Below are 25,582 nucleotides of genomic sequence, written 5' to 3' on the forward strand. Positions count from 1 at the left end.
CTTTTATCTTAAATTTATATTTTTCATTAGTTTATTGAATAAAATTTTATTTACTTGAAACTTTTGGTTCAACAATAAAAGCTTTATAAGCCAATTCTATGTTTATTACCAGAAGCAAAAAGGAGTCCAGCTGGCCAGACAGTTCAGCGGATTAAAGCGCCTGCTGAGGCAGATGCAGCGGCTGGGTTTGGCCCCTGGGGCTGGGGCTCACTGAGACAGCGATTGAGACTGGGTGTGGTGGTGCGCGCCTATACTCCCAGCTCTTGGCTGAGCACAGACGGATCACTGAGTCCGATCTACGTAGTGAGACCCTGTAGACCCTTTAGACCCATACTTAAAAAATACCAAAAAGAAAAAAAATGTCTTATATAGTTGGGTTTTTTTTCAACTACTATGAAGACAAAAATATGTAATGTATTAATTATTGTAACTGTCCTACTAACCTGTTTTGAAACTGTTTCATTACTTTGTTATCTTTTTCTCATTAAAATGAATTTAAAAATTTTTTTGAAATGGAGAGTCTAAAATCTGTTTGCTTTTTCCCTCTAAAAATCATAATTAAAAGTTACAGAGTTCTTAACAGTTACTGATTATTAATTTTCACTGCTGTGAATACTTGAAAGTACCAGTTAAGCACAATCTGGATGGCTTAAGATTGAGGAACTCCACATCTAGCAGCACTATGTAAAAGTACAGATGATTCATTTGGGGAGGGGTAGGGCTTTTTAAGACAAGATCTCAATATACCGTTCAGATTAGTACTGAGCTCACTTTGTATCCCAGGCTGGTCTATGAACTTGTGAGGATCCTCCTGCCTCCACTTCTCAAGTGCTGGGATTATAGGAGTGCACCATGTCACGCAGTGACTGATTTTCTTAAATTTGGCAAACTTAAGCCATACAAAAAGCACTCACTTTGCCTAAGTCACCACCAGTACTAACTTAAACGCTAACCTCTTCTCCCATATCCCAAAATGGAGAAACTCTGGGCAGAGCGGGGCTGGCACAGCATGTGGTGCCAGGGATCAAACCGTGGTCCCTGCGCTTGCCTAAGCTTGCCCAAGCAGATGCTTTAGTCTACTGAGCTATCTTGCCAGCCCTAAAGACATACTTTAATATTTAATTCTTATAGCTATTCCCATGTCTTACCACCTATTACATTTTTCTAAATAATTTTTCAAAGGTAAAAGAAATGGAGTACACTTGTGCAACTTAAAACACTAGAGGGATTACTAACATTTTAAAGAACTGCTTAAATCCTAACCTACTAAAACAATCATGAACACAGAAACTTCCTTTTAAGCAAGGAAATCAGTTACTAGAGAATATATTTACAGGTAAGCACCCAGGTGCATGTCATACTGTAGTAACAGGTGGGGTTCATACACTGTAGCAGCAGCGGATAAGCACACTGCTCTTTCCACTCTTTGTCCCCTCAGTTTAGGGCCCTAGAGAAATTCTCTGGCGAGAAATTCTCAGAGGACTTCCTGATGGGTGTGGGTAAATTAAACTATGAACCAGGAAGAGACAGACATGGTTGCTAAGGCAGGAGGCTCCTCTTCCCAGAGTGACTGCTTCCCTTCCGCATTTCCGCTTCCTCTGTTGCATCCTGGAAGTCCTGGCCGCTTTTTCACCCCAGTGCCTCCTCCTCCTCCTCCTCCTCCCCCTTGCCAGAGCACACACTTCTCTGCATGTAGTTTGTACTGCTGGAGTGAGTTTCAGTTTCAATGCAGCCTGACAACTTAAGTGGTGAAAGTCACCCCAATCGAAGTCCAAGAGAACAGCAGGCCACCTTCCAATTGTCACAAACTCTTGCCACTCCTAGAAACCCCAGAAAAACACAGAACCAGTGCTCTGCTCTCGCTTTCCTTTCCCTGCACACCCACCTGTCCTACCACCATGGTCTCAGTCTGAAATAAATAACTTGCAACAAGGTCAAGTTCCTGGATCTGAGCAATAAAAGATAAACTTTATCTCTCTAGCAAGTATAAAAATTAAACTATCAGAGAGTCCTAATCAAATCAAAATGTTTTTTTAAAAAACATAATAAGCCTTTGCACTCATTTTAAGGAACACATAGTACCAGTGAATTATTAAAATCTAAGTCAACTTAAAAGCTTTTTTATGTGTGTGTGGTATCAGGGATCAAACTCAGGACCTTGCACTTGCCAGGCAAGTACTTATTCCACTGAGCTGTCTTCCCAGCCCCCAGCTTAAATACTTGATTACTCAACTTTTAAGGCTTTTCACAAACTATTTTTAATCATAATCAAGACGGTATTTAAAGGCCTCAGTGCAGTCAGGTAGATGTTAGAGTAAAATGCCTTTATAAAGAGCAGGAACTGGGACTTAAAGGTGCTCTGTGGTCTGATGAAAGTGGATTCTCCATGAAAATACAAGTAAGGAAAAGAACTTCACAACCTAGATGTGAACTGCTGCACTACTACAGACAGCCTCTCTATAAATGACACCGTGTATGCTCAGCTTTGGTAAAAACACCCAATTAAAGAGCCAGCAACATTACTCATCTGCAAACGTCACTCTACAGACAGGCGAGTGAGGCACCATGTAAGCTGCAGGAAGACACAGCCCGGGTCAGCACGGTCAGATGGCTCAGCCCCCAGTTCTGCCGGCAATCTGACCAATGAGAGCCACAGTGACTCCAAGGCCAACATCCTCCCTTTCTCCTGTGTGTGGCCTGCAACTCACCGGAGCCCCTGGTTCTCTGGTGTCCTCGCCATCACCACCGTAGTCCTCTGGAGTTTTGTCCAGCTCCTGCATGTGTCCCTGGGCTCTGACGCTCTTTTCTGAGTGGCAGGAGGTGCAGAGAGCTGTGTTTCCCATCACAGCTGGCAAGTGCCACAGCCTGGGGGCCCAGGCTTGTCCTCAGCGCTCTGTCCAGGGCTCCTGAGGGGACGCTAACGTGGACAACTCATCCAGAGGCACCTGAGCTCCCAGGCTCTGCGCTCTCACGCCCCTCACCAGGCCTCCCCATCTGCTGGCTGGCTGGTGTCAGAGAAAACTCAAAACCCCAGCAACTGTGGGCTGCATTCGCATTCGGTGACCATTTCCAGCTCAGGCCCTGCCAGGCTATTTTTACACCTACCAGGCCAGCTATGCATGTCAATGGGGGGGGGGGAGGCACAGAGGCAGGCGAAGGGGTGGCTGTTTGATTTTTCACTATGCAAACAGCCCGATCATATGCAGGCTCCAGTGCCTGCTGGGCACAATGTCTGCACATACAAGAGCTGTGCGTTACTCAATGCATTCCTTGCAATCCTTTGATTCCCCTCTGTCCCTCTACTCACAGAGAATACGGAGTCTGTTAATAACCTTGCTTGATTAGCATTAGCATAACAGCTAAATGTTATCTTGCAATTGTGGAAGCCAACTGGCAACCACGTAGCTTGCATTCACTATCTTTTGCATTATCATTTATAAGGAGTAACCCACTATCCTCTTAGCATGTAACATGCATCAGAACCACCAGAGTGGTGCTCTTGAACCTGGTGTGCAAGTTTTACTGTTTATAAATCAGATACAACTTTCCATGACTCATGAGGGGGCCATATGCAAGCAAATATTTTGATTCACTTGTACTTTATTCAAACTCTTAACATTTTGCAAATACTCCTTTCAATTTCACAAAAAGTAATCTAAATGGCTTCCAATGCCATACAGTCTTTGAAATTATAATTTTTGTTCGCATGAAAGGAACACTGGAAACATACAGTAGGTTGAGGGAGTCAGTCGTGATAGAAATCGAGGCTTTGTTATGACTATAATGGATGACACTTCATCTCCCCACGAGGGTGCCCTATAAATCTTTATATGTGAGGTAGTTATTTGAATACTAGTCTGTCATTTTTATTTGTCTTGTGTTTATGTCTTCTCTTCCAAATAGCTTTCTTTTTTTTTCTTTTCTTGTGGAACCAGGGATTGAACTCAGGCTCTTGCGCTTGCCAGCCAAGCGTTTATTCTACTGAGCTATCTCCCCGGCCCCATCTTCCAAATAGTTTTAAGCTACTCAATGAAGTCCATACTTGGGCTTTTGTGTCATCCATTCATGTTGCATATTAGAAATTAATCACTATATACTCAATAAGCTGAAGTTCACCTTTCCTGGTTGATAGTAGTAGCAATAGTAGCAGCAGCAGCAACAGTAGTGGTCCAACAGCAGTGCTATCTAGTGGTGCTGGAATCAGCCCAGGGCCTCACACACACAAGGCAAGCAGTCTGCCACGAGGCCATACCCCAACATCATTATTTTTAAAAATCTAAAACCACTTTGTCTCATTTTTTAAGATAACAGCATTCTCCAAACATTCTCAGATTTGAGTCCATACAGTCTAACAACCTCAGTCTGAGAATGGCATTTGCAGATTTTTTCCAAAAGGTTTTGCACTGCTTTTTTTACCAAATTGGTTTTGAAACCCTCCTCAGCTAGAATCGATGGACCTCAGCATGTTGCTCACTGTGCACGTCCTATCCTGCACTCCAGGTTCTGAGGGAGAGCACAGCATCCAGTGAAATTATTTTTACTTCTCAACTATGAGCAAAAGCATCTTCATAAAACATTTTGTTTTTCAAACTCAGCTTCCATTTTACCCCAGGGGGAAAAAAAAAAAAAGGCTATTTTCAAGAAATCAAATAGTAACAAATCCTGGAGAGGCTGTAGGAATAAAGGAACTCTTCTTCATTATGGGTGGAATGGAGTGTACAACCCCTATGGAAATCAGAATGGAGATTTCTCAAAAAACTAAAACTGACTACTCCCCTTCCAGCTGTCTTCCAAGAGAGTTAAAGACATCGTGTTACAGTCACACACACACACACCCCCATGTATCCAGCAGCACAAGTCATAATAGCCAAATCTTGGAAGTGGTCTACGTGTCCATCAGCAGATGAATGAATAAAGGTGGCATTTACACACAATGGAGCATTCGTCTGCTATCAAGAAGAAATCTGAGTCGTTTGTAGGAAAATGGATGCACCTTGAGACTGTAACATTAAGTGACGTTAATCAGACACACAGGCTTAAAAATCATGTGACTGCTGCCATATGAGAAGCCTAATATATAAATAAAGTACAAATTGAAAGACAAACAATAGGAAAAAAAGAAAAGTTGATGCAATCCCACATGGCCAAAAGTGTACACTGATCTAGTGTAATCGTTTTATGAATTTTATGTTTTGGTCTGTTAGTTGGGCGTTAATCCGTTTATGATAATTAACTTGATAAAGGCTTTAAAAACAAATGAATAAATCTAATGCTGACAAACTCTTTTATTTTAAAAATGTGTTTTAAATTACTGAAGGCAGCTTTAAAACCATTGTGTTTTAAGATACTGCCAGTTGTGCAACAACCCCGGAGCCGCATGTGCTCCATTCACATTACACATTCTGCATGCAGATTAAAGAGGAGTGGGGTTTGAGCACCTTAAATGGCAAAGCCTTCAGAGGAAGGACGGGTAAAGACAAGGCTTCCCACCAGCAGCGCGATGCATCTGCTGGCTGCAATGTACTAAACAAAGCTGTTCATGTTGCACGGGTCATTTTATCCTGGTGAGACAGGCAATTCATCACATGTTGATTTCTCATTGAGAGTTTCACATACTCAAACCAACCACGTACTGTATGAATTAATTATGCTACAATGTTTAATGAGACTTACAAATCTTTTCAAAAGAACATGCCTTTATCCTTCCTGCTTTCTTCAGTAGGCTTCTCGGAGTCCCGAGAAGGTCATGGTCCACAGCATCTTACAATCATCGGTGCTTTTTCTTGAACATACATTAATCACTTTATTCAGAATACAAACCAACATTTTTCCAGCTGTTGAGTTACCTTCATAAGCCTCCTTTTAGAATCAGTTTACCGTGTTTAAAACATAAACATCCAGCATTTGACAGAATCTTTAAGATGGAATTATGCAACTTCAAGCAAGAGAAGCAGATGTTAATGATTTTCTGTATCCTTGCTACTTTGGTCTAGAGCAGAGATCTCAAACTCTGTGCTTACACTTGGAAAGCAGGTATTTAAGCATACCACACTGGAGAAATGTCCTTAGGTGCTAGATGAATGGTTTTGTTATGCCTTAAAAGCATGAATTGTTTGCTGGCATCTCTGTCTGTTAATACATTACCTGTTCCAGAACCATGACTTTGATTTTGTCTCCCTTCATTAGAGCATGCATCACCCTCTGCCACCAGTCCATGTCCATGTGTCTCCCCATCCAAGCTCAGCTTACATTTCATTTCCCCTGAAAGTCAGCATCACACCTACCTCAGCCCCTTGCCCGCTTCTAGTAGTACCTTTTTAATTAAGTCTGGGACCAGTATCAACTTTTGTTACATGATATACCTGGTCTCCCTCACAGGCCTTCTCAGTATAGACCTGCCTATGCACAGGAACAGTAACTGTCTCTGAAATAAATGAATAAAATGTAGTCTTAAGTAGGCAGAGAGTTCATATCAGTATTTCACTGGGCTACAATGACCTACGTAGCTTTTGTTTGTTTGTTTGTTTGTTTGTTTTTGTACCAGGAATCAAACTTAAGACCTTACATTTGCCAAGCAGGCACTTGTGCCACTAAGCTGTATTGCCAGCCCAACTTCTCCTTTTTTACATATCAAAAATAAGACTTAAAAAAAATTAAATATCTCTAAGCATGACAAATTTTTAATTTCATTTATTGATGTGCAATAAATGTCTGTTTTAGTGTTTCAAAAAATATTAATAATGTTTGAAATGAGTTTTCCTGGAAAAGAAATTAAAGAAAGAGGGGGACTGAGAGAAAAAAAGGAAGAGAAGGGAAGGGAAAGGAAGGGAAGTGGAGGAGAGGGGAGGGAAGGGGGGAAAGAGGAGGGAAGAGAGGAGGGGAAGAGAGAGGAGGGGAGGGATGGATGGAAGGAGGGAAAGAGAAAGCGATGGAAGGAGGAAAGAGGGAGGGAGAAGGAGAGAGATTCACTATGAACCAAAAAGAGTAACATGCTGAGAACTGTTAGACGATACCTTTTATAAATAATTAGCCTTTCACCTTATCTCAGTTTTCCATCTCACAAAAATTTTTCTATTCATTCTCCTGTATAACTCAGTAGAATAAGTGCTTACCTGGAAAGCACGGGGTCCTGAGTTCAATCCCTGGTACAAAAAACAAAAAACAAAACAACAACAACAAAAAAAAAACCAGCCCTACATTCTTTCGTAGAGGAGCAATCTGCTTGTTATGCTTTCTACAAGCTTATCATTAGGGTTCCCTGAAATACATCACGCGGTGACCACCAAACATCACTATTGAAGCTCTTTGCTGAACAAGAATGACAAAAGAGAAATCAATATAAACCTCATCTTCTTTGGATGCTTACATTTCTTTTTTCTTTTTTTTTTTTTTTTCGGGGGGTTGGGTCAGGAATTGAACTCAGGACCTCACACTTGCCAGACAGGTGCTGTGCCAATGAACATCTCCAGCTCCCTCCTATTTTCTGACTGAACAAAGTTGAACAGAAGTTAACCCAGAAGTTATCAATAACTAGGAAAACAGAATTCTGAATGAAATGCTTCCTATTTGTGGTGTCTGTAAACACTGCCAAACATCCAGAACTTTCCAGTGAAAACCAGAAGTGCGAGTAGTCCGCAGAAGAGGGTATTACTTCAGAAATTAACATACTTTAGTTCTGTAACTTAGTGGAATCTAATATTAAGAGCCACACAGGTATGTCACAAAATCTTGAGTGCCGTAATATACTATATCCACAGTAGCAGTGGTTCCAAGCTGAAGCCATGGTTACCAAATTCTATGTGGCACCCATGTCTTAATGATATGCCCACAGACCAGAGGATCACAGTGGACATCTGACAAGGGATTTGCTTTCTGCCAGGATAGAACAATGTCACCACTGTTACTCAAAAATGCCTCAAAGTCATTAGGGCAAATTATTCAGAAAGCAAATATTTGCATGATTGACCACACTTAGAGCAAAACACGGGAACATGATAAATCACTTTAAATGTGAAATCCAATGCATCCACGAGGTAACATGTTTGCAAAACCATATCTTCTTAAGTTTTCCAGACATTTTGCTATTATGGTGTCATCTATTTTGCTGTTTCAAATCCAGCACAAGAGAAGGTGATGAAGGACTGGGAACAGAGGCCGACTTCTCGGCTGTGATCTCCAAACCTCACTTCTCAGGTCCCTAAAACAGCAAATCTGAAAACCACCCACTTCTGTCTTAAATTTCACCATTTGGGTAAGAAGCAGTGGTTACAAAATCTGTGGGAAGAGAAATGACTGTTTCAGTTGTATAATTTAACCTCAAGAGTTAGGCCAGAAGTGGAGTTTTGAGAGAATTTCGTCGTGAGTGATTGCACTCCTAGGATTTGGTTCTACCACTAATTCGCCCATGTGGATTTGTATAACCTTTTATCAAATCTGGGCTCCAGTTTTCTCTTTTTTAAAATAAATGTGTTATAACAGGACTGCTAGATTCCTTCCTCCTCTAGAGGTTTTGTTTCTAGGACACAGAACTTTGTTAACATTTGAACATATACTTCACACGATGAGGTAGTTGGAGTCAACCATCATGTAGACCATTGGAATAGGAGTAAAGAATATAAATTACTTAACATGTGGCATCATGCTCTCTGGTTTGGTCTTGTTTGGTCTTGTTTCCCTAGGAAACTCATGGAGAACACTGTGAAATATGGCAAACTCTTCACTGGTATCCAGGAGTTCTCATCCATTTTAGGGATCTTTTTGCCCTTGTTCTGCCTTTCCCAGATATTAGCCTCATGAGAAACCACACCTTGCCACAGTGTTTCCTACCCACAATGGTAAGGGAATGTTCTCCTGGAAATAATCTTACTCTCCACAACTGACATTGCAGGACAGATTCATGCGACTTGGTAAGAAATATCTGCTTTGGCTTGTGTCTAGATGGCCCCCACAAAGGCTCATGTAGTCACAGGTGGGGTTTTGTCAGAGGTAGCAGAGTCTATGGTATGTGATGCTGGGATCAAGGGTATGTGATTACTGAACTAGTCCACTGATTGATTTGGCATAGTTCTGGGTAGGTAGCATGGTTATAATATAAAAGGACAGAAGGGCCGTCACTGGCCATCTTGTCCCTTGTTTGCTGCTTGCTGCCTTCTGCCTGCCTGCTCTGCCAAGCCCCTCTGCCAAGCCACCTTCCCTTGGAGCCAGCCAACTAAGAACTGAAATCTCCATAAACTGTGAGCTACAATAAACCTTTCCTCTTTTAACTTTGGGTATCAGGTATTTTGTGTCAGCAACTCAGCAAAGTAACTAAGATGATGCCTCTGCAAATCTGCCACATAAAGCCAGTAGGTGTCTTGTTCTCCCTAGAAGGTTTTGATTAATATGTTTGAAAGGGCAAGTACAATCTTCAAAAATTCTGAAAAGTATTTTGCCTCAAGTCTTTGAAATGGCAAACTAGAAAGACAGCTGCATTCAAATCATGTTTTCAAATTCTTTTTCTCTCCTCCAAGTTGCAAAAGTTATTCAAAAGAATATCTATCATGCAAATGAAGAAAACAATGTCGGGTTTCTCTTAACCTAAATTATCATGTACCAAATAACTGGCATAACCTGATATTTAGATAATACTTTCTATTTCATAGGTCCTTTTAATATGAAAGTGTTATGTTATCTTTGCTGAATTTAAAAAATACGCTTACATTAAAATCTGCTCCCTTCAACTCTTGTTGCATAGGTCTTGTTTTATCTTGGTCTTAACCATCCAGCAGAAAAGTATAAAAACAAAATACAAGAAGTAAAGTCATGCTGTTATGTTGAGCTGTAGGGGACTCAGGTCAACAATTTCTGACATTGCCAGGGAAGCGGAAGACCCAATACTATTATGGACTATTGGACTCTTTCAGAATATATTGCTGAGTTAACATGCCTATAATATTCAAATAATGGAACTTAACCAAAAAAGGGGGGATACAGATGAATGTCCATTTTGTATTTGTATATTAAAAATGGTTAGAATAGACATATAGTTACATTCTCTTAATGAATAGAGGGATTTGTTCTAATGGTATTTGTAAATAGGATATCATGTCCACATCTTGTACAGCAATTAACCACTAGGAAGAATGTATGCAATGCATTAATTATTGAAACTGTCCTACCAAAAAAAAAAATCTGCCCCCTTAAGACTTCTTTACCACAGCAGTCATAAATCAAGACTGGTTCACTCAGTCAAACACATTCATCTGATTGAACTATTTAGTTATCCTAGTGCACAGATTTCTCTATGCCAACATAATCACATGAAGCCAAGGACAAGTAGTAACTTTGGGAATCACTGACCTGTGGAAATAAAATGGAACATTCTAAGCAGAATCCAGGCAGCTTGCTACGTTTTCCACATTTGGGCATGTTCGATAAAATATATTTGGCTAAAAGCTCAACTCATAATGATTTTGCACAATTAGATCTGTTATATAACTGATTGATCAGGTAAAGCTGTATAATTTATGGGCCTACAATGGATTGCCTATATTAACATGACACATGACTTTTCTAACTGAGGTCAACACAAATAACTTTTACTGTTTATGCTTCACATAAATTAACCAAAATGAACACTGCTAAGCTACTCATGGGTCCACTAACATCAATTAAGCAAATTTAATTTTACATTACTTCCAGCAATTATTTTCATTTCTGACTGCTGTCTCTTGACTTTTGGCATATCAAGGACAACATCCCCTAACACACAGAGCCAACAACTTAGGCAGTTTCCCAATGCTGCTCCCCACAATTCCTGGCACAAAGTGGCCACTCTGTAAATATCATCAACTTCAGCAGAAGATAGAGAAGTGTAGGGCATCCAAAGTCAAAAAGGCCATTTGACAAATTCCATATTCTGTCACACTGAGCAGGAGTTTGAAATGCAACATGAATAAAACAATGTGGCCATTGTACACTCCCACATGTGCTGAAGAAATATGTGGATACATAATACTCAGAAAAAGTGGTCAACTATGAAAGCAAGACTCCCGACAAGTTTTATTTGAAGAGGGGCAAGTAATTGACATCAAAAGGTAAGACTTTCAAAGTCATTTTCTGAGACCTAAGCCAGTATTTTAGTGAACTAGCATTTCTCTTAAGTTTCCATCTATGAACAAAGGGAGACAGTTCATAAGGATAATTTGAAAAGTACTCTGTTAAGATGCATTTAAAATGCACAGTGGCTAGCATAACTATTGGCCAGTTAATGGGGAAAGTCTGGTCTCCAAAGGGAAAAATATTCATTGGTAAGGCCACTGCTGGTAGGAGGCTGGGAGAGAGCTGGCCGTTTCCCCTCCAAGTGCTGCTTGCTGCTCTTGTCAAAGATCACTGTACCTAAATATGGTACACGGCCATCAGCAAGGCTACATCTGCATCACCTTCAGGAAAAGAGGTGGGCCTTGAGACTGCAATTCTAAGTGAAGTAAGTCAGGCATGTAATCTTAAATATTGCGTACCTTCTTATATAAGAGAAAGCCAAAGTGTAAATAATTTTAAAAGCTAAAGAAAAGAGAAACAACAGGAAATAGGGAGATAGATTTTTATAAATTGATTTTGTGATGCAGGGGGTGGGGTGGCAAATGAGGGGAAGGAGAACAAAAAGAATTAAGATGTGTTACAGACTGGTACCTACTCCTCACAACGAATGCAATCAATACGCCTTACAAACATGTACACATATATATACTACAAACATGTACATATGAAAATATTTTAAACCTCAAAGCATAAATAAAAAGCAAAATAAAAGATAATAGGAACAGAACTTTTGCAAAAGGGAAGGTGACCAAGAGATTGGATGAGGGGTTAAAAAAAATTAAGATGTTGTTACATACAAGGAATATAACATTATGTGCTGAAAATATGTATGGTAATAATGAAAATACTGCTAAAATAATATAGTGCCTGACAAATAAATATATGAAAAAGGTTCTACATCATTGGTCATTTGAGAAATGCAAATTAAAACAACACTGAGATTCCATCTCACCCCAGAAAGAATAGCTACCATAAAAAATCAACTAATAACAAATGCTGGTGGGGCTGTGGGGAAAAAAAGGTGAGTATAGACTGACACAAGCATTGTGAAATCAGTGTAGAGATTCCTCAAAAGTCTAGGATTATAAGTCCATTTGATCCAGCTATTCCCCTTCTGGGTAATTTTCCAAAAGAATTTAAAACATCATACCACAGCAACATATATGCGCCCATGTTTATAGCAGCACAATTTGCCATCACTAGATCTTGGAAACAGCCCAAATGCCCATCAGCTGAAGAATGGATAAAAACAGATGTGGTATTTTTATACAAAGGAGTATTACTTAGCTATAAAGAAAGATAAACTCAAGGCCTTTAATCCATAAATGGATGCAAATAGAGACCATACTCATAAGGGAAATAAATCAGACTCACATGTGTAAACATCATATTGTCTCCCTAGTGTAAGAAACTGAAAGAGTAAATAAGATCCAAAAGGTAAAATGGATATTATGAAAGGCAAAGAAACTACTCAAAAGGAAAAAATAGCTGGAATGGGAGAAAGAAGATAATTCCATTAGTTCATTGAAAGGAACAGTTAAGAGTTTATATTGTGTGATTAATTTTACATGCCTGTATCTGATAACTACAGCAACTACTTTGAAGACCACAACAAGCTATATAATAACCATTGTTAATTTCCTATCACCTTGCTTTGAAGTTCTGTATCATTTTTATTTTTTTATTCTCTCTAAAACTAAAAAAATCTAGACAAGATAAATGAGAAGAGTATTTCAGATTATATAACTGGCTTCCCTAATTAATGTCTTACAATGATGCATATCATAAGCCCCACTTCTGAGCTCAGATGAATTATCCATTAGTAATAGCAGCAAATAAAAGTCCATTTTTTTTTCATTTCTCACTGCACTTAGTACTTGGCCAATACTGTCCTCTGAAATCTCATGAGCTCAGTTTGTACTTATCCTAGAGGCCTAGAGAGAACTTTTCCATAAACTTTTTGGCCTATGACACAAAATAGGAGGGGCTAAATGTTCTCACATATTTGTCACTACCAAAAAAAAAAAAAATTAACTCTAAAACAGATCCCAGTTCCTTGTAAACATATACTCAATATTTTAATATATGAAGTTTTATGCTTTTTTTTTGTATTTTAGGGAAGGGTCTACAGGGTGTTCAGGGTGTCACTACTAGATCAGACTCATAGGGATCCTCCTGTTTACAGCCTCCCAAGAGCTGGGATTACAGGCTCATGCCACCATGCCCAGTCTCAATGATATCTCAGTGTGCCCCAGGGACAGAGCCAGGATGGCAAGCCCAGGGATTGAACCCCCGGCCCCTGCACCTGCTTGCAGGTGCTTTAATCCGCTGAGCTATTTGGCCAGCTCCTAATATATGATATTTTAATCTATCACTCTTAAAACACTACTTTACCAATGAAATATAAACATGCAGACATTTGATTTTAAGCAGAAAACAAACATTTAAAATCACATTATCATGCAGCAGTGAGGCATGGGTCAGTCAAGAATAAATTCAAACTACATATCTAATGGTTCAAACTGGAGAAAAATAGGACTATTTGCCTTAGAAGTACCCATTATGCTTGATTTACTTGGAATGTAATAACACATTTCTTTGTACTAGGTTAAAACACTAAATCAAGTGGACTTACTCAGCTCTGTTGCCTTCACTTACATGACTGTAAAATATGGTGTCTCTTTTTTCTGAAGGGCATGTTGGGTGTGCACTTAATCAAGGACGGTTGCACTGCCATTACAGAATGACAGACTAAATTCAATTTACTTCAAAGACTGCAAGAGCTTGAGAACACCAAAAAGAATCTGCCAACTGATTATTCATTTGGGCTCTATTCTGAGATCTCCTTAGAGCAAATTCACTCCATGCATCTTGAAGTATAAAGAATGGTTTACAATACTTCCCTATATTATTCATAGTGGAATGAATGCCCTGATTATATATCACTTGTTCTCCCTGGACAATAGGAAAATTATTTTTGAGCTTTCAATTATGCCCTACTTTTCTTTTGAAACAGAATTATTTTAAAGACAAACAAAACCTCAGGGAATATATTAATAAAAATATTGTAAAATTAATATTATTTTCCTAAAAATATGTTAGTACAATCTGATACCCTCAGAGTTAAAATGCTATTGGCTGTCCACTTTTATTGAATCCATTTTGAACTTTAAAATTCCCATCTGCATAATAATGAAATACAGTAAAGAGATTTATGCTAACATTTGCACGTGTTTGATCTTTCAAATCAAAATTTTACAAATCCCACAGAGATTGTCAGCATATAATTTATCTTCTCTAAAGGGAAGGAGAAAGGAAGAAAGGAAGAAAGGAGGAAGGAAGGGAAGGAAATATGATCAGAAACTGCAGATCTCTCAAACTTAGTGTTTCTCTTCTAAAATCATAAAGGAATATGCTTCAAAAAATATTTCTCCTTTCTATTAGTCCCTTAGAGTTAATGTTTAGACCTGCTTGATATGTTCATATGTCCGTAAAGAATGTCTCCCATAAGCCAATGTCCCCCTCAAATTTGCTCCTGGCCCAGTTTTCTTTGACCCAGGGACCAGTGGCCCCAACTTTTCCACTAAGCTAGCAGTCTTGCCAGGTTACATTGCTATTGTGTTTTATGGCAATGGGAACTGAACCCAGGGTGTTCCCATGGAGCTATGTCCCCAGCCATTTCCTTGTTCTTTTCTTTGAGACATGTCTTGTAAGTTGTTAAAATGCCCAGGTTGGAGTGGAATTTAAGATCTTGCTGCCTCAGCCTCCTAGAAGACTGGAAAATTCCAGGTGTGTACTACTATGCCCAGCTTTTTGCAGTTTTTAATGTTTTCTTTCTCATATATCCAGTCTGCAGAGTTTTCATTTTCCATCCCTTTGTCACTGTTTTAGGCCAGTAATTCATTTATTGATGAAATCACTCTGTCACCTCAATGGTTTCCTGCTTCTACCCTTATTCTACTTCCATCCATTCTCTACACTGCAACCAAGACTTTTCCACAGCTCAGAAATATTTAGAGCCCTCCCTAAAATCTGCACCATAAAAGCCAAGGTCTTTAAAGTGTTACAGATCTGATTCCCCCCTCATTCTGGTCTCTAGAATCTCATCTTTGCTTTTCTTCTTGCACTTTCTTCTGGATTTTGATTAATACTTACACTTGCACATGGATCACCTATCTTTTCTCTCAATATTTATGTTACTCTTCAAGCCCTGCCCATGCGACAGTGTTAAAGGCTGCTATGGACACAGAGCCATCACACGATTCTTATCCCATATTGAACGGTCTTTTTAGCGGTTGGCTTCCCTCACCTCATAATGGGCTCATAGTGGACACACATAATATTTTGTCTGTTTGTCCCTCATACTCCTGACAGTGTCTCTATATAGTAGGTACTCATGATTGATTACTGAATAAGTGAACAATAAGACCCTCCTTCACATATGTAATGTTATAGGTTTCTATAAAAATTCACTTCATTTACCCTACAAATATTTATTCAACACTACATTCCAGCCCCAAATGTGTCATTTAAATAAAAACATGTAATATTACTGATGTGCACACAGGAATGCTCCTGTGAGTCTCCACAAATGGCAATCTGCAGTGATTTACCCAATTACCATTAAATGTTGCTCTGTTTTTGTTCTCATTACTAGTCTGTCAGTTCTGGTATAGTTATTTTTTCACACGCTTGATTTTGTTATGAAAGGGCCCAGGCACTGAATCTATTGGTAATGATCTGAAATAAGGATCATTACTGGAGCCCTTGCTGTATTAGAAATGAAAAGAACAGATGCAAACAGCCACAGGAGTAATAGCCGCCAAAAACCAAGAGATGGTTTAGCAGGCAAGGGTAAGATGATGTTCGCACTATGGATAGCCCAAGCTACCCATGGATATGGGTATAAAGAAATGGACAACACACCTATAATATTCAAATAATGGAACTTAGAAAAAAATGGGTATACAGATGAATATCCATTTTGTATCTGTGTATTCAGAGTGGATGGGATAGATATATAGTTGCTGTCTCTTAATGAATAGAATTATTTGTTCTAATGGTGTTTGTAAATAGGATCTCAAGTCCACATCTTGTACAGCAATTAAACACTAAGAAGAATGTATGCAGTGTGTTAGTTATTGAAACTGTCCTAGCGATTTGATTTGGGGCTGTCTCATTGCTATCTGTTTATCAATAAAATTATGAAAAAAAATAAAGAAATGGACAATAACCATTTCAATTGGCAGAAATGCATAGTGGTTGCTCGGTAAAGTACAAATGGGTTACTCTTACAAAGAAGGTACACCCCCCCCCACACACACACACACAGTGCTCTGTGGCTTGGCCATTTTGTATCCATGAGATATTATGTGATGTGATAGATACTTTCATTCCATGTGTTCCACAGATGAGAGCTGCCCTGTGCATTTCTCTTACTGGCTGTCCTGTTTCCCACGGTTACAGCATCGGTAGATCTCTGCCCTTGCTGTCACATCTAATCTTCACCCCCTCTGGATAGTCACCACTTCCACTGACATCACCTCTAATTATGACACTCACTTTCTTATTCTTCCCATGAATTTTCTTTATTTTTGTAGGTATCTTTACTCCTACCATGTCTAACTTTCAACATAAACGTGTACTTTTATAGACCACAGATAGTAATAGTACAGCAAATATACAAATGCAAAAATATCTCACAGTTACAACTTGCAGTCAATACTCAAAGAATTCTGCTTTCATGGACAACAACCTAGTACTCAGCAGACTGCTTTCCTTGTCTCAGGCAGAAATAATCCGCATACGTCTAACTGCACTAATTGCATATCCTGAAGCAATGAGCACTTGAATAACCAAGTCTTGTTTCCTTTCTATATAATGCTTCCAAGGCTTGAAATTAGAATTTCTAAGTCCCTCTTCTTATAAAACTTATTTCTGACTTCACGTTGTGATAGCCCCAACTAGATGGAAAGGTTCTAAATGTTACTAAACACATAGGTCATGTTCTATCTAGTGAGCCAGAAAGGGTATCATAACAATTTAATTTTATCCTAAATTCTTCCTTAAAAAGAATCATCAATAAGAGTGTATATAACTTCCATTGACCACTGACATTTTAAAATGTCAGTCTCACTGAAAGATGTTCTTGCTACTTTAATAATATTCAATTTTAGTTAATCAGGGGATCAAATGTTAAAACCCATCCTTGATAAGGTATTTCCTTCTCCTTGGGCTGGAAGCCAATATGGTTTAGCTTGTTTACCCCTCACTATAATAAAAGATCAAACTTTCCATGGTATAAAGGTATCACATAGAACCCTGAGTTCATTATTCAGCATACTTGATGTGGCACTGAAAGCCCTTTATAGGTTGCCCTGCTTTTAGAATTTAGATTCAGTAATATCTCAATAGCTTTCCTTTTTCAGTTGAGTTTGTCCTTGAAGTTCTCTCTGTGGTTGCAGAAAAAATATCCTCAACTTTCAGGAAATTTAATTTTAGACATCATCCATCTGCACTTGGATAAAATGCTCCTAAACTAACCAACCATTTGGGGGGTCCTACCTCACCTCTCCTCAACTGAGATTACAAGAGATTACTTTTAAAGATACCCAGGACAGATGTTCGGTGTTACTTTAGTGATCTGAGATGCTAGCAGTACAGATGGCTTGAGCACTTGATAATTCTGTCCATTCTGTCTAGCTGCTCCTATGATCTTACTGGAGACCTTGCTGTATTATAAATCACATCACAACTCATACAAGTAACTTCTTTATTCCGCTTGCTCTGATCTTTAAAAGCAAAAACATTTTTCTGTACTTTAATGTACATATTCTCTACCACAGCTATTCTTTACAGCATTATAAGCACAATTGGAGATGTACAGATCTAAGTTATCCAGTCTTCTTTCTTCCTTCTTCATTCTCACTTATTCCACTGGAGAAAAGGGAGTTAACAGCATTTCTACATGTGCAGTTGCTAAAAAGGTTAAACCCACTGTTACATCGGAAGTACTCTGGACAGTGGCTGGCATATAGCATTACTCTGAAAGTTAGCTGTGATTATTTGCCCTCAACTTTACTCTTCCTTTTCCTTTGAATTGCGTGACTCTGAACTTTATTATCTGTCCAAAGGTTTAACACCATAAAATCAGATATGGGTCTTCAGATAGAAAGCTGAAGCTCAGAGAAAAGGCATAAACTTTGCAATCCAACATCTGGGGCCTAGGCCGGGGAGATGGCTCAGTAGGATAAGTGCTTGCCTGGCAAGCACAAGGGTGTAAGTTCAAATCCCCAGTTCCACCAAAACAAAACAAAAAAACAACATCTGGGGCCTGTCACTTAATGGATTTATATGATTAAGATTTGGGGGAAAAATATATCATTCTAATGTTCATTTTCCTCCTAACAAGAAATAAGGTTATAACCATCCTTTTGGGAAAGTTACATGGCATAATAAGCAACTGCAAAAAAAAAAAAAAAAAAAAAAAAAAAAAAAAAACAAGTATAAAGTCTGCATGTTCTTGTTTCTCAGTTCCTTCTACCTGGGCCCCGATGGAATCCATCTGCAGCCTCCATACCCGCAACTTCAGAATAGAGGGCCCTGCTTTCTTCCTGGGCTTCCATCTAGTGTGACTCACAGCAAGGTCACCTTCAGGAAGTGCTTCTTCCAGCTGCCCCATATCAACAGCCACTTAGTACAAGCCTTCCACCTCAACTAGAGCCATGGATAGCCAGTAATTAAGCTGCTCCCAAACCACCATTTCATTCCCCTCTTCACTCTGTGCTGAACAGGACAGATCTTCACTCCTGCACTTGGCCTATGTGATCAGAGTCCAGTCCCCTGGCAACTGGAGGATGAGGCTGTGGGTACAGACACTCTGGTGACTCTATTTCTCTCCTTCAGTCTGAAGCTGGGTTCTACATCAGTGAATGGATGCTGAGCCCCTCCTTGCCTGGTTCCCAAATACTAACAGCTGCTGGAAATCCCCACTACTGTGCTCTCCTGACCAAAACAAAAACTCCAGTGCCAACTCTTTCTTACAGGAAGAAAGAGGTAACAATGTGATAGTCATGTCACGGTGATATCCCCACTCTGCTCCAGATCCCTTTTCATAGACCCAACATATCCCAAAAGTCCTCACGTGCCTCATATTAACATTCCAGGGAACAAAGTTCCCAGTCACCTGTGAGGGTACGAGTTCTTGGGAACAATTCCATAATTTTAAATTTCAATAATTTTAACTTACACAGTTTTCCTTCAATTTCAGGCAGTTAGTATAAGGATCTGTATGATGGTTAAATCTCATTAAAATAATCTTTCCCAAGAGGTGTGGTGCCAGATGTCTACAACCCCAGCTCTAGAGAGGCTGACACAAGAGGCTGCAAGTTCAAGGCCATCATGAACTAAACAGTGAGATTCTATCTCCAAAAACAAAAATATCATTCCTATAAGTGCACGCTATAGTAAAACTGCAATAGTGTGATTTAAATACTTGCATAATAAAAATTCAGGGGAAAAATAAAAGGACATTATTATAATACACACAAAAATATAAAAACACATTTTGGGAAAAATACATATTTACATATATACATATACATCAAACCACAAGAGTAGAACTCCAAAACAAGTTTTCTCAAAGAAAACCTGCTCCAAAATGAGTAATAAAAAATAAATATTGAAGCAAACCTCTAATGAAGTTACAGAATGGATCACAGTCTGACAGTTGTAACATAGTTTTCTTATTTTTCCTTTTATATGAAAAAGAAAATTTTTGAATCCACTTTATTACTCTGTTTGGTCAAATTCCTGACCTATCCACTCTATGGTAATAATTGAGCTCAAAGAGAAAAGGAAAGAAAAAACCCTTTGAACCCTTAAGCCTTTTGTCTATACATTTCACTCTAATATCTTGCCAGATGTGTTTTTCACCCTGAATTTGCTATGAAAATGCGTGTGCTTTCATGCAGAGAAAAACAGCTTCTCCAGGACCTGTGAAACCACAAAGATCCCATTTAAAGCTCCTATGCTTTAGTGTGCAGGGATGTCACGGGTTGAAATTTAGTCACAATGTGCTACTTGTTGCAACGCAAGTGTGCCTTGGGGGTCTGCTTCGCAGGTTGTCTTCACTTGAGAGTGTAAAACACACAGCCAGCCACAGTCGCCAAAGGCTGTACCAGCACCACCCTCCTAGTCCCTGTTTCCCTCCATCATTCCAATGATACGCAGCTTTCTAAGCAGCCTTCAAGTGAGAAAACTCACTGCAACACTGGTGTGTGTCATAAGAAATGACGTAAGACTTCCGCAGCTCAGCTTCTGCCCAGATGATCCATATGACAGAGCCACAGTACATACACAGGCTACACGACATTCATCAAAGTAGACTAGAAGTAGACCTAGGAAAGTTGAAGCATTTGTCCATGCTCTTGGGCCCTGAAATGTGGCATGAATAGGTAGCATGAATGAGAACCAAGGAAGGTTAACAGGAAAGGGAATATCAGGGCAAGTAGGAGTCATGAGAGAGGGCTGTCAGACTAATGGAGAGTACTTCATGTATCCAGGAAAGCTTAGTGTCATGCTGACTAGGGAGTTTGTACTGGATACAGAAGAATTAACAGTTTAGGAAACGATTAGTTGACAATTTTTATACTGTTCAAGCATTTGTTTGAATTTAAGATACAAATAGAATACATTAATATTTAAGTACTAATGGCATAAAGGAAGACAAAATGTATTTCTCTAGGGCTGGGGAGATAGCTCAGCAGTCTCAGAGCCTGCCTGGCAAGCACAAGGACCCAGGTTCAATCCCCAGTACTGCATGCTGTGGCAGCCCAGGAAACCCAGGAGAGAGAGAGAGAGAGGGAGAGAGAGAGAGAGAGAGAGAGAGAGAGAGAGAGAGAGAGAGAGAGAGAGAGAGAGAGAGAGAGAGAGAGAGATCTTCAGTGTCCTTGTTAATTTATAAAATTGAGAATAACTGTATAAAAAACCTTAAAAGTTCTGATCTATTTATGCTTGGTGCAATCTAGAGGCTGCCTCAGAAAACTTTTCTAAATTTGAACAGGAAGACAAATCTATGATAAATCTGCAAACACAAAACAGCAATTGGATGTTTAGAATCAGTAACACAGGTACTGTCTCTGAGGCAACAGGGATGTGATACAGAAAGGAAATCTGTGGTCCATATCTGCCTGAACAGCTAGACAAATCTCCTAACATCAGGGCACTGGATATTCCAAGGACACAGTTCTCATCTTGCACATTAAAACTCTGAAGTACACAGGCTATGGGAAAATGCATCAAGCCCTCCAAGATGAATACATTCAGCTACTGTCCTACCACTGAGTTGTTTATGTAGAGAACACACATACAGCTTCAACATAGGCACTGCCGTGCTTCCTGATGGGCATCAGAGTGCTGTGCAAGTTGTGAGAAAGGGTAGGATTCTTAAACATTTAATTATAACATTTACATATTACAGATCTAAATATTTTATTAAGAAAAACTGAGGCAGGCAAGTAAAATATTAAAGACAAGGGAAAGAGAAAGAAAAGTTGTACTGAGTTTAGCCATACTATGGTGAAGTTAATTAAAATAAAAAAAGAGTATAAATTTTGGAAGAGGCCAAGGGACTGATTCATTAGCAGTGAGATACGATGTGTGTATGGAAAACAGCCTGCTTGTGGGATTATTACAGGAGCGAGCGGGGTGAATAAAAGGGAAAGACAACCAAGTTCAAAGTAGCAAAAGGAGACCTTTGTTACACAGAAAGAGCCCCCACCCAGAGGCGAGACAGATTCACAGCCTGCTTTAGAAACAAAGAAGATGTGGATGAGAAGACAGCTTTATATAGTTTAAACTAAACAAAATAATTTTGCAAATCAGCAGGGAGGTGGAGGGTGCTCCAAAGTTACAGCTGTTACTTAAAATATGAATATATAATTAAAAATGTATATGTACATATAAAATATATATTTTAAATAACTAACTATATATGTGTATGTATATGTGTGTATATATATATAATCACTAGAAAAAATCCACTTTCACCCATAAGCACCTCTCCTTCAAAAGGATCTTTTCATTTACTATTTTACTTAAAAAGGAAAAGGAATCAGGAATAAATGGTAAAGTCAGAAATGCTTCATACAGTGGTCAGCTCATTGATTATAAATCAAGAAAATAATGATTAGTAGTATGTATTACTAATAAAGAGCAACTTCTAATATGTAAAAAACAGCACTATCATGAACAAAATAATATTTTGGCTATATCATTTGATCTTTGGAGGTGTCATTTTCCCAAATATTACTTGATATAAAAGATGCAGACACAGATTTAAAACAACACTCTCCAAAATCTTACATAATCATATTTAGTATTTTTAATTTTCTTACACCTTTAAAATAGACCTTTAAAAATCCCAACTTTATACCACAATTTTCTTTTCACAGTGTGTCAGAGTCCAAAGAAAGACAAAAATCATTCTAAATTACATAAGACAATTGTGTCTCAGGTTTTTCACCTCAATAATGATTTAGATAAAATTGGATTTTGCTAAGTTCTGTAGCTAAAAACAATTGATAAAACTTTTAGTAATTTGATGTAAATTAGGCTTCTGTTTACCCTTATGTTAGTTATAATTTACATAACTTTTTAGATTTGTTAATTGGAATAACCACTTATTTGGTCATTAAATTGGTTATTTCTATTAGGACAGACTCATGTATACTTGTGTCAATCTATAGGTTATAATCCATTACTTTTAGCACTTATGTGTCATTCAAATTTCTCCACAAGAGTCATCAGAGTTTCTCTGGGGCCGCCATGTCCCATCACTTTCTGACCACTTTCTTACTCCCATCAGCCATTTGCAGGAGGATCTGGTTCCGCCCTCTGGAAAACGGCATTTAGAGACCAAGATCTGGGTTCCATGTGCCACTGCTACTGAGGTATCACTGATTCCAGAAACCCAGCCAAGAAAACACTGATCTACATTTATCCATTTATCCACAACAGCGAATTCATACTGATATTTCTGTAGACATTTCTAATGTTTTATGAAATAAAAATATTTCCCCTTCTTTTCCTACATACAAGGGAGGGCTTCTGTTAATATAACTAATATTATAATGTGCATCGAGCTTTTAAATCCAGTACTGCATTTTAGTCTTTACAGATACTTTTTCATAAATATTTTAATTGAGATATATATCCATCCATATATATTTTACTCACATATGTGTAGAAATATATATACTTAGGTATACAGATAAGAAAGCTAAGGCTAAGAATCAGCCATCCAGTATTTGGTGGAGCTGAGACCTGAATTAAAGACTTCCAAGTCTAAATTTCATGCTCTGTCTACTACACCCGAACTGAAAGATGGGGCATTTTTATTTGTTGTCATTCATATATAAAAGTCTTTGAGTCCGATTCAGTTCATTTACAAGAACAGTCTCAAGTTGCATCCACTGCAATATATTAACTATTGCTATTCTCCTATTATTTTGTTTTGAAAGTTTTACCTTTTCCATAAAATAAAAATCTTTGGATTTATAAGATAAACATCATTTTGCCACTGTTTCAGACTCTCCATATATAGAGCAGTATATTTTTGTTTTTCCCCTGCCATGCACACGAAGGAAGTCTCTGCTGACTACCTTAATACCACGAGAACAGGCACCTCTACGGTCCTTTTCAGTTACCCTCTGTCTGTTCTTAGCTGAGTGCTGTGCTCTGCAGCTCCCTCAGACTGCTATCACAGTCTGCGGGGTGACCTTCCTGGCTTTCTTCCACCATCATTTTTCACCACAAAACCTTCCAGAGTTGTTTGTTTACTGAACCAAGTTACATTTCCCTTGCTTTGAAAGCCCTTCAACTTAACCCCCACCCCCATCTCCCTTCCACTTTGATCCTGCCACACTCACCAACTTTGGTGCTAAACTGAGATATTCTATGCACCAAGGCTAACTTACACACTCTCCAAGACCAGCTCCATTCAAACATAAAAAGCAATGACAGCATGCCCAATCTAATATTGACCTCTAATTTTTCCCACTGCTATTAATCTTAGTTCCTGTCTGAAACAGAAGTGACTTGAGAGAAAATAACTTTAACTCAATTATCTTTGCCACACTCAATTTAATGCACAGTAGTTCTTCAATTGATATTTCTTGAGCTAATACTGCAATAATCTGCATTACATATATATTTATCTGTCTGAAAATATGGAATATGCTTAATGGATAAGGAAGCATGGAAAACTTTTTTATCCAAGATAAAGAATAGAGGGGCCGGGGAGATGGCTCAGTAGAATAAGCACTTGCCTGGCAAGCACAAGGGCCTGAGTTCATTCCCCTGTTCCACCAAAAAAAAAAAAAAAAAAGCACAAACCAAGAAAAGAAGAGAAATAAAACAATTTCTATTTTAAAAGCTTCTGGTTCTCTCTGAGTAAAAAATATGAGTGAAGCCAAAAAGCATAATTATGTGAGTTTCTTGATTAGAAATCATGTTCTACTGAACACTAAAGATCATTGGAATGACTAAATTGTTCATAAGCTCCCATCCAACTTACTCTAGAAAACAACCCAGAAGGCTCCCAGAAGGTTGTGTGAAGTCCAATTATGTTAATGAAAAAGGCCCACATCTTAATTATTAAGCTTCCTTCAGTGGCGAACATTTCTTTTATTGCCTTGCTACAAAATCCCTTCCATCATTAGGGCTGCTTTCTTGTACAAAAGCCCAAAGTTCCGGAATGCTGCCTGTGTTGGATGACCGGGGATGTGCTCTTCACTTTACACACAAAGAGCCTTATGTTGCTCAATAAAGGGTCCATAGCTAGGCACTGGCGTCCGCTCCTGCATCCTTTGTCATCAGCCTTCTCCCCCTTCACTGTGACTGTGCTTTCACAGATGGCTCTTCTCTCCACCCACACCCAGGCTTTGATTCCTGTTCCTCAGAACCCGCCCTAACACCCCAGGGTTCCTAGGTGACTGCCGGAACCAAAGCTCCTCATTTCCCAAGGGATCTCTACTCCCAAAGGAGTCCCTGCCTCCAGGTAACCTGGTCCACTTGCACTTCATTAGCTTCAGTCATTTTAGGAGGTGACATGGTTTAATTAAGCACTTTGGCCCAGTTTGAGGAGGAAGACACAAATAAGAAAAGAGTTGGTATTATTACCCCTAGAAAAACTCCAGAAAGTAGTTTATTATCTCCACCAAGCTGTAGGGTTGAATTGGAAATTGCTAAGTTTTCTTCAAGTGTTTCCCAAGGTGCTGGACACCGCAGCACCCTGACTTTGGAAGTCAGCTGTCATTACTGTCACTGTATTTCTGTGAAATGATGAACCACACCATGATAATATTTCTTTGTGGGTTTCTAAGCCCTGGTATTAGTACCTAGGACAAAATAAGAGAACCACAAGAACCTTCCTGCTTCAAATGATTTACACCATTATGTGAAATACAAAACAACCACACAGCTTCATATAATTACTTCATTT

At 38.9% G+C, this 25,582-nt stretch overlaps 1 protein-coding gene across 35 annotated transcripts in view; it reads right to left on the bottom strand.

Moving 5' to 3' along the window:
• The window catches only part of Ank2 (ankyrin 2), a 370,586-nt gene that overhangs the window by 245,922 nt on the left and 99,082 nt on the right, over window positions 1–25,582 (bottom strand). For 27 of the 35 annotated variants that reach the window (XM_023710115.1, XM_023710121.1, XM_023710112.1 and 24 more), the window contains exon 1: window positions 2,709–3,072. The exons of the other annotated variants lie outside the window; for them this stretch is intronic. In XM_023710115.1, coding sequence (XP_023565883.1) covers window positions 2,709–2,843 — 135 coding nt within the window. In that variant the 5' untranslated portion in view covers window positions 2,844–3,072. Of the gene's footprint in view, window positions 1–2,708; window positions 3,073–25,582 lie in introns of those variants that run through there. 35 annotated transcript variants of the gene reach the window in all.

Source organism: Octodon degus, unplaced genomic scaffold, assembly GCF_000260255.1.
Source record: "Octodon degus isolate 3935 unplaced genomic scaffold, OctDeg1.0 scaffold00016, whole genome shotgun sequence".
In the NCBI taxonomy this organism is placed as follows: domain Eukaryota; kingdom Metazoa; phylum Chordata; class Mammalia; order Rodentia; family Octodontidae; genus Octodon; species Octodon degus.